General features: G+C 35.7%; 1 protein-coding gene and 1 pseudogene across 1 annotated transcript; both read left to right on the top strand.

The window, feature by feature from the left end:
* Window positions 1-451: 451 nt before the first annotated feature.
* LOC143625850 (mediator of RNA polymerase II transcription subunit 21 pseudogene) lies at window positions 452-948 on the top strand (annotated as a pseudogene).
* Window positions 949-5,047: 4,099 nt separating this feature from the next.
* On the top strand, window positions 5,048-6,848 carry LOC143625786 (mitochondrial pyruvate carrier 4). Its single transcript, XM_077096032.1, has 5 exons — window positions 5,048-5,204; window positions 5,447-5,545; window positions 5,947-5,999; window positions 6,195-6,268; window positions 6,658-6,848. Exons 1-5 carry the CDS (start codon window positions 5,150-5,152, stop codon window positions 6,701-6,703), a joined length of 327 nt encoding a protein of 108 aa, XP_076952147.1. The 5' UTR covers window positions 5,048-5,149; the 3' UTR covers window positions 6,704-6,848.
* Window positions 6,849-10,359: the final 3,511 nt, after the last annotated feature.

The following is a 10,359-nucleotide window of genomic DNA, read 5'->3' as shown; positions in this document are numbered from 1 at the left end:
TCAGCCCGGATAAACAATCCAAATGCCAGCTAATCCTTATTAATTTATTATTGTCTCAGCTAAACTCTCAACCCGATGTGTATACAAAAAGTCAGACCATCCATGAGAATACAAACTTTCCGGTGGCCTTGTGCGAGTAACAAAAAATGGGCCCCTAATGGTTTAGTTGAAAAATGGGGTTTAAATGCTTAAATAATCATTTAACGTTTTTAGGGTTAAATAGTTAATTAATGACGATTTTCTGCGCGAACAGCACCCTTGAACCACCATATATCAAAACTATTGGTCAAAGCCAAAGCTTCCGATAGTTCTTTTGCTCTCTAAACTCGAGAGTACACATTGCTCTCCTTCTATCTTCGGCTCCAAACCAGTTCCATCTATCGATTAAATCAAAGATCTTTCTTTTCTTGAAGATAAATTCAAAATTATACACTAACAAAAGAAAGAAAAGATGGACATGATATCACAATTACAGGAACAGGTCGACACCATCGCTGCATTGGCCTTCAATACCTTCGGAACCTTGCAAAGAGACGCGCCTCCAGTTCGTCTCTCCCCCAATCATCGTTTTAAAATATGATTATTTTGACCGTAAAAGTCAGAAACTGAGTCAAAATGGTTTTCTCAAATACTGCAACCTGGAACTTTGTCACTCTTTTTAGTTTGCTTTTCACTGTATGAGATACAACCATCTTGCATAATATTATGTGATGAGTTTGATATGCTAATAATGGTATTGGTGATATCAGAGAAGGAATTGAAACAAGTGCAGGCATTGTTCAGTGAAGCAGCAGATAATTGTCTCAACTTGAAGAAACCAGACTAAATTGAATGGAATATGGATCATCTTTCTTTTGTATTGCTAAGATAAATTGATTTTAAAATCTAATTAGATAGCCGGTTTACATTGTATCTATGCATGTTTTTCGGGTTTATTTAGATAAAAGTCACTTATTCTCGTTTTTCATTGTCATTTTCTAAACTTTTGAGCATCATCAATATACATTGTTAGAGGGACATTTGGTATAACTTGATCTTAACATTGATTGTACATCATCGATATTATATCGGTATTACATTGTAATTTTATAAAATATGGTAATGATGTTGTTATATTTATACAAGTTGATTTAATTAAAGAAAGTGTCGATATGCTATGCGCATAATATGCATAATTATGAGCATAGGTTATGTAATTATTTCGATTTGATAAACCAGTTCATCAAATTCACATTTTAATGAAATTTTACCAGTCACTATTGCTGCTAAAAACATCATTTTTGCAACTAACTTTGGATTTATCTTCCGACTCAACTAAAATAGTGATTATAATCAAATTCTATCAAACGATTGGTCATAATAATCTCACAAAGTTTCAGTTTAGCCGTCACCACTTCCGCCTCCACCCGTAGCCAGTTGCCACTAGCCTGTGTGACCGTGTGTTTTGCCAGGCGTAATATTACTTTGTTTTAACAACTTTTTCGAGATCTGAATATGATTTTAGCATGTTTTTCATCGATAAAAATCCAATGCTCTTTATCTCTTCCTTAACGACACAACACTTTCTTACTAGAATATATCTTTGCATTCCTTGTCTTCCAGGTTACACAACCGAATATTGCCATAATCGAGAACTCGTTGTTGCCTGTTGGTATCTCCCACCAATTACCAACTGTCATTACCACCGTTTAGTTGAACCTGCCTTAATAGATTCCTACACAAAAACAGTGAAAATAATACATGCATTTCTTTATCAAACACAAGGATGCTAGCGGATGCTAGCTGTGTCTGATTGAAAGAGGAGATTCATTTTTGAATTTTGGTAGAGTTCGAGTTGGATTTGAGTCATGTTGGGTCGGGCTTGATTGCTGTTTGAGGCAAAACGCAAGTGAATCATTGTTATGTTTTGAGTGGTTTTGTGTTTCTAAAGGAAATATCTAACCAACGTCCAACTAGAATTATGATCTTTACTTGTATCTTGTTTAGCAACATTTATGGTCGAAATGGCGTTATTCGTTTAATATTATCACCTAGTTTATGAAAAATTGTCTCGTTTGGTATTATATATATCTTTTTCACTCTTTTTGCTTGCATTTTTAGCATGTTTAAACTGTATATATCTCAGCGTTTTAACAACTATGAACATGACTATAATGTTTTAGGAGTTATGTATTGCAACACCTTATCCCACATCGAGAATAAGAGGAAATATTCATTAGCGGACTCGGCTAGTCTGTCGCCGAGCTTGGTGACGCGAGCTTGTAACTCAAGTGAGGGTATTAAAGTGGTTGGACTGTGATTGAGCCTAGACTGGTTGGTTCAAGCTAGTTGCAATATCTGGCTTGTCCGTTCCAAGTCTGGATTTGAGTCAAGTGGTTCGGGCGAAGGCTCAGCCTACTTGATCCCTAGAGGTAAGGGCAACGCGTCAGGTTGGTTTCACAGAGCATCGAAAACCTCCCGCTCTAGACAGTGGAAGGAAAACAAGCCGGTGCAGCCTTGGGTCATATAACCCCTGCTGGGTTCCTTCAAATGAACACCCACTTTTTGTTTCTTCACTATTTTCATCTGTTTCGTTAATTATAAGGATCTGAAGGTGTTTAGTATAAGCTCCTACTGATTGGAAATCTTACATCTTATCAGATGTTTTTGCTAATCAAGTGCTGATCAGCTTTGTCCGGAGTATTGCAATTGTCAAATTTAGCCTTAGTTTTCCTTTAAAATAAGCGAAGTTTAATAGAATTTTTTTAGATTCTAAAAATATATATATGGCCAAGCTATAAAAAAATGTTTTAGCTTTTGTAAATCTTCAGAAATAGTTTCAGGAAAAAAAATACTAGATTAAGTTGCATTGGTTTGAAAAATAGCAAGCGGTTTTGCCACCCCTAAATCACCTGTCTCGTTTTAAAGCATAATACTTTGACCTGAATCTGTTTTAACTCTTAACCCGAATTGAGAGGTTATCCCAATCTTGCACGCCCGTTTTGCCACTTGTAGATCAAATCCATGATCACTAACAGCATAAATAGAGTTGAGAAGGATTTTATCATCCGATTACAATAATGAAAAGGATAATAAAGAAATATTATTAAATTAAAATAGAGATAACGGGGAATGAGATGTGAGATGCTTTTAGAAAACGAAAGACAAATTTGGGTAATGATGATTTTTGTAGCATTTAGGATGAAATCCTCATCCCCATCCACATAATTTAAATAAAATACGCATCTATCCCTACAATTTATTCACTTTATAAATCCTCCACATCCGATGCTGCATAGGGACGAGCTCGGTACGTTACCGGTACCAAAAGCAAATAGTCGATAAAATACTGATATTGTACCAAACTGTACCGTACCGATCCCTAAACATCAAAAGTGGGTATCGAATTGGTATTGATGCGCTGCACCATTTGCTCATCCCTACTTATGCATATATATTTAAAATCAATTAAATAATACATATTTTCACTGACACTCACGTTAAAAGATATAAGATAGTCGATGAACAGTATACCCTCCAATACAATGTTTATTTCATTTTCCCATATGGCCATATATCCGGAGGTATGGAGTATAAGGATATGGACTCTAACGTAGGAGAGAAATTAACACAATAATATAATTATTTTTATAATAATTTTGGTATGTGGATTGGGGAAAGATAAGTGAAGTGGATAGCACATAGTAGTTGTATTGGTATTGTATTTGTTAACTGCTAAAATACCTCAATAATTTACATATCTCGTCTAGCTTAAAACCAAGAACCTTTCACCTAAGACGCAATCATGGGCGGACCTACACAAAAAATACAGAGGACGGTCTCCTCCCATGAAATTTTTTTTAAAGTATATACGTGTTAAGTAAATTATAAATTATATGAAATTTTTTCTTTCTTGTCCTTCTACCTAAGGAGCAAAGAAAAGCGCTTTTGCTACTGAGAAAGCGAACAGTCAGCGCGAAGGTTCAAGACTTAGCCGAACGTTAGCGAAGCTAGATTCTCATAGCGAGGCGCTTCGAGTTAGCGAAACGCTGTAGTAGGGCCGAAGCCTTACTAAGAAAGGCTATAATGCTGGGCCGAGGATGCTTCGCCTTATCTATAGAAGCAGTCAACTGACTTCTGAACAAATTCGCTCCTTGGTTTGGTAATGGCTTAATCTATAGATAGAAAGCCCTATGATGGGAAACTACCACGTTAGGTTTGGAGAGAGGTAGAACCGGTTATATAAAAGGGGGAGCAGATGCAAGCTTTTTCTTTCAATAGCCGGCCAAATGACTACAGGATCATCGGTCTACTCTACCTCAATTCACCATTTCGAACCTTATACAGAAGGTTTTTCCGTACCAGCTCCTTCTACCTATACCGCAGTTGAAGCACCTAAAGGAGAATTTGGTGTCTTTCTGGTCAGTAATGGAAACAATCATCCCTACCGTCGTAAAATAAGAGCACCTGGCTCTGCGCATTCACAAGGACTCGATTCTATGTTCAAACATCACATGCCAGCAAATGTGGTCACCATCATAGGTATATTTACGCCCTGCTTGCGGTGCGCCCATATAATTTATATATGCGTGAACCCTCGGGTGGAAAAAAGTGAAATTGCACTAATTTTGACGTTATTTTACTAATCTCGTGAAAATAACGTTAAAAGTGGCGGAAGGTTAATCAGGCATCATGTGGTGGTGTTGATAGCCGAAAGACAAGGTACATGCACCAATCACCCGGTGTCCTGGTGGTTGAGTGTTATGTGCCGTATGTCCAAGGCTTGATGCAAAACTACTATCGAGCCGGGGGTCTCACCGGAAGCAGCCTATTTGTTCCTACGAGATAGAGGCAAGGCTGTCTACATCTTACCCTTACCTTACCATAGCTTTGCTATTAGTGAGATTTACTGAGTATGACGATGACGACGACGACGACGACGTATTAAAATCCCGTCCGACCCTTATGAAACTTTAGCATCGAGCCTCTTTTCACTCCTTAGAAAATTTATCATGAGTAAACTCAAGTAAACACGTCTAAGTGACAACTCATACATATGCATATCAAAAGTGAGCCTCAAGACCCTCTTTTCGTCGTCTTATTATTGTTTTTTTCTCTCTCTAAAATCTCTTTGTGTGTGTGTGTGTGTGTGTGAGAAAGAGATTTGTTAATGGCGACATCGAAGCTACAGGCTCTGTGGAATCACCCTGCTGGCCCCAAAACCAGTGAGCTATTTCTCTTAAATTTATTATTATTTTCAATCATGAAATTAGGTTTTCTCGTCAATTGTTTTTTGGGGATTTTAGGCTCCATTGATCATCTCTTCAATAATTAGGTTTTCTGTTGTTGTAGTAATTTAAGTAATCAGATTCTAAGTAATGAAATTGGGAACTGGATTTAGGGGAATTTAATACCAATTTTGCCCTTCTAGATCACTTTCATTCAGATGATTAATGTGTTGTTGCAGTTCATTTCTGGGCTCCAACTTTTAAGTGGGGAATCAGCATAGCTAATATTGCTGATTTTGCTAAGCCACCTGAGAAGCTTTCATACCCGCAACAATTCGGTATCTCTTTGCTTCCCTGCTGCAATTGCAAATATTATCTTTCTTTCATATCTCATTCCTTTATTCCCCACAAAAAGATTCCATTTTTCACTTTCAACTCTGAAGCTTTTAACTTTTTATTGGGTGTAAACGAACAGACCCAAGCTCGGCTGGTTTCAATCTCGAGCTCGATTATTTAACAAACTTATTTTAGGCTCGGGCTTGTTTAAGCTTGGCTCGATTCGAGCTTTTAGTGAGCCGATCTCGAGTAGCTCACGAGCAGCTTGGCTCCTTTACACCTATACTGGTTTTCAAACTCAGAATTGACTAGAAACATGTTGGTTTTGTTTCTGTGTTATAGTTTTTATAAAGCATTGAGATCATAACATATTGGATATTTACCTCTATCGTTTATTTTCCAGCTGTCACCGCGACTGGAATTATTTGGTCTCGTTACAGCATGGTAATCACCCCAGTAAGTCAAATTATTATACTTTATTATCTTTTATCTGTACCATCAAAAGCTGTTTATTTACCTGTTCTACATGTTATCTAATTTCAAAAACACAATGCAACAACTCTTCGCTACCATGTGGTGTTGTTTAGACCGTTTGTTATTTTGCAGAAGTTGTGTGTTTCTGATTTTGCCTTGTTTGATGTTTGATCACAGAAAAACTGGAACCTTTTTAGTGTAAATGTTGCAATGGCAGGAACCGGATTGTATCAGCTCTCCCGGAAAATCCGGTAAGTCACACTATGTATTGACTCTTTTTTATGGCTGGTTATATTTGAGTTTGTAGATGTGAAATTTAGGGGTAAAAATCTGAAAGGTTTGACTACTGAAGCAATGTAAATGGTTGATGGTTGACTTTTTTGCAAAATGTTTGGACTTGTGACCAATGATGTTAAAAGTCATAATGCATGGTGATACATTCACCATTGGTGTTAGTAATTAAGTGTAAACGTGTCTGTCAGTTGATGGGTTGTAAAAAAAGGGTTAAACGGGTCTTGAATGGGTTGATGGATCGACTGATTAACTAAACAGGTCAATCCGAGCACAGCCCGTTTATTATACGAGTTAGATATGAAACAGAAATTTCCACCCTATAATTATGTTGTGTTTGTGTTTGCAGGCACGATTATTTTAACGAAGAGGAGAGTGCTGCAATAAAGGAATGATGACGACAAAGATGATGAAGTTAAACTAAGTTTCAGTACTTTTGTGACAATAATGTTGATTTGTTCTGTCTTCTGCATTAAACTTTTTCATGTCAAGTTGATGACAAATATAATTTTGAATTTTAATATGTGATTCCAGCAATATCATTTTTACAAGATAAAATGTTATTGTTCATATCTTGGTAAGATGCCTTCCTTCTATAGGAGTACTTGGGAGTAGGTTACATTTTAGCATAGGCATACAAGTCATCTAAACTACTTCACGGTTTTGTTTTTATATAATGTGCCCTGGTTTATCCTTGTTTTATTTGTTGCTATGATTCTTTTTTTTCCTTTTATCAATTTGTCAATGAAAAAACAAGAAATGAACCTGACCTGGATCCATGACGATGTTTCTCGGTCTTCAAGATGAATGAACCACGACTTCGTCTTCCTCTCTGATTGCTCGAGATCTGCCGGGGGAGTGGAGGTGACTGCTAAGAGTTTCCTCTTGTTTACAGACACAAAAATATGTGGAGGCCAAGGGTGTGTTTGGCAAGAAGCTTTTAGGGGCTTCAAGGTTTTAAGAAAAAACTTATACTCAATTAAAAGTCTTGTTTGGTTGAAGGAGCTTGAAGCCTTTAGGTCATGAGAAAAAGCTTAAAGCTCCAACTATTAGCGTTTAGAAAGAGCTACAAGCTTTTAGTATTTTAATTACTTAAATAACCTTCCAAAATAAGTACATTTAATATTATTGTTTTTTAATTATACCCATTTTCGTCATTTTACACATTTTATTAAAAGCTCCAGCTACTCTGCCAAACATTTGAATATATCTAAAAGCTACAGCTTCCAGCCACCAGTCACTAGCTTCCAGCCACCAGCTAGTTTTGCCAAACATACCCCAAGTGTTTAAGAATGATCCCAAAAATGAGAGACGAAGGCCCCTTATATAGGAACTCCATAACTATTATCATGAAACTCTAACCTTAGTGGGCCAAGTCCGGTTAGGGGTTACCTCCACAACCCCCCAGCCCATTGGGCTTTGGTTAGTAAACAATAATAATATACAAATATAATATAAAACACAATAAGTAAAAGGTCGTACCGGGTATTTAATACCCTACCTCCACAGTCAAGATGAATTTTTTTCTGTTCTAAGCTGAGCGTTACAGATTTTCCGTCACATCAACGCCCCTAGCTTCACCTAAGTTACTTCGTAGTTCTGTTTTTAACCACATTTATCGTAAGTTTCAACGTAAATTTTAATCGTAGCATAAATGTATAGGTCTTCTTAACTATATAGTTTTGTTTTTTATATGAAGTGGTGCGGTTTATTCTTCTTGTTTTATTTGTTGCGACGTTTTTCTTTTCATCTGAGTATCGACACGAATTTATTCTAAACCAAGTGTTACAAATTAATTGTCTACTAATTGGTGGGGTGCCGACCGCGGGTAATCTACGCTTAAGCGTGGTTTTTATAACCATGTCAATTAGATTTTCTTTTTCTTTTTTTATTTCAAGGAAGAGATATTTTTAGTAGTTTCCCCTTTGTGGTCTAGTATTATTGTGGTTTGATATGGCATAACTTTCACAATCATTGCTCATCTATCCTATTTTGATGCAAAGTTACAAAATAAGCTAATAGTTTGTTTTATTACCAAATTTGATCAAACATAAGCTAATAACGTGTTTTTTTAAAATAGATGAAGGATTATTTTTCTATTTAAGACGAACAAAGTACATAGTAAAGGTGTGTGAGCTTTCACTTGGTAAAAATAAAATAACCCTAAAATACACCATGTATGGTAAAAGTACACACATATTGTCCTTTCTAAAAAGTAAAAAATAACCAAATAAAAAAAACTTTAAAACTTAAGGTGAGTTGAAGAATGATTTTGAAGATGTAGCCACCAACTAAATCGTGTCGACAATTCATCTCAAGTTTAAGTTCTAATAAACTAAACAGTATTTACAACTGATAATAGTTCAAACGCCAATTTTACAGCATAAACCATATGTCATACAAGCATTCCATGATGTATACAGTAATGCTAATGATGGTGCTTATTTTGATATATTTATACTTTGGTCCATGATAGGAGTTTGTGGCGACGTATGATTAGGATTAGGAATTGTTAGAGGATAACAGTTGTATGTGTTAGCCGTATCTTAAGGGATTAGATTCTTCTACATTTTAGGTGGAATTTGCATGTAATAAGCCTATAAGGTCATACGTGTTTGTATTTTACTATGTCACTTGTTCACAAGTTATATGGTGATGTATTCTTGTATGTTGCTTTGGAGTCGGTAGTTTCTCTATGAATATTCATAGATGTAAGATTTGCTTATATCACATCATTCTCAGAACTTGTCAATAGCTGTTACTATTTGCAGGATTTACTAGATTTGGTTATTGTTGTATTTTTTGGTTTATGTAATATTTTTAAAATTGTAATAACTCAAACTATAAAACATTAACTAATAGTAGTGTAGCCGATATACATATAACTTCAGTTTTCGTTGCTTACGACAGTTTCTCTTAAAAAAATGCTAGTTTGGATTATTAAAATTGGATATATTTTTAGAAAATATATTAAAAAATTACTGAATAGAATAGAATTGCTATCTATCTCCATTCATTCCGATCGATTATCGAATAGCCATCTAATGCTAATCCAGGTCCGTTTGCTTTGCTTATTACATACATAATAATAATATTCACGTATTTGTTTCTACGCAATGATCTAGGGTTCAATATAGTTACCTATTTAGGGATTATTGTTGTTTAATTATCAATTACGCTAACACCTTTCATTGTACCATCGGATCTGACTGATTCATTATATTATCACATAGTTTTGCTGGAATCATGTTGTCTTTACGATCAATTATGTTGGAATTTATAATTTATTTATTTGAATCTATGAAATTTGAATTGAATCAGTCTGGTTATTAGTTTCCAGTATCAGATTATGAAATTGCTGCCTCTTAATTAACGGTGCAATCTGCCCGAGCCTTGTGTATTTTGAAGTTTTAACTTTTCTGGACTTGTATGTAATAAAAACCGAGCTTGGCTCATTTTAATTTAAAGGGCTCGAGCTCAGCTAGTTTGGAGCTCTATTTGTAAAGCTTGAGTTTGTCAAGCACGAGCTCGGCTCTTGTGCTATTTATTAATTATTTAATTAATTTATTAATTTTTATAATTTTTGCATATATATTATAATTATTATTTCGGCCTGACCTTTGGCCCGTTTAAGGTACTGCGCACGAGCTCAAGCTTGAAAAAGCGACTCACAAGCCAAGCCTGAGCCAAGCTGAGCTTGGCAAAACGACTCACGAGTCCATTTCCCGAGCTTTAAAACACAGGGCTTGAAACAATCTGAGCTCGAGTTTGAGCTCTCGTAAGTCAAAACGAGGCGAGCTCGAACCTAGTCGAGCTTGGGCATGGATCGGCTGGTTTACATCTGTACTCTTAATCACTGTTTTAGAATTACTCAATTTGTATGGGATTTACTGTTTTATGTTATGAAAATAGTTTGTAGATCACTGTTATTGAGCAACATCAAAATTTTAATTATTTGTCAATGTGAGTGCAGGTATAAGAGCTGATGCTTCAAATAGTTAAAGCAAATTGTTGAAACTGATGATATAGTTCCAACATATTGCTTTGTGAG

The sequence above is a fragment of the Bidens hawaiensis genome, unplaced genomic scaffold, assembly GCF_021521415.1.
Source record: "Bidens hawaiensis isolate Kalapana, Puna unplaced genomic scaffold, B.hawaiensis_p1.1 tig00004242_1, whole genome shotgun sequence".
Taxonomy (NCBI): domain Eukaryota; kingdom Viridiplantae; phylum Streptophyta; class Magnoliopsida; order Asterales; family Asteraceae; genus Bidens; species Bidens hawaiensis.
Note: the sequence above shows the minus strand (reverse complement) of the source record. Positions and strands in the feature narration are given on the sequence as shown.

Excerpts from the sequence above, each read along its gene's own strand:
- LOC143625786 (XM_077096032.1), top strand. The coding sequence starts at position 5,150 with ATGGCGACATCGAAGCTACAGGCTCTGTGGAATCACCCTGCTGGCCCC. Across the intron at positions 5,546-5,946 it reads TTCATACCCGCAACAATTCG|CTGTCACCGCGACTGGAATT; the intron begins GTATCTCTTTGC and ends TTTATTTTCCAG. Across the intron at positions 6,000-6,194 it reads ACAGCATGGTAATCACCCCA|AAAAACTGGAACCTTTTTAG; the intron begins GTAAGTCAAATT and ends GTTTGATCACAG.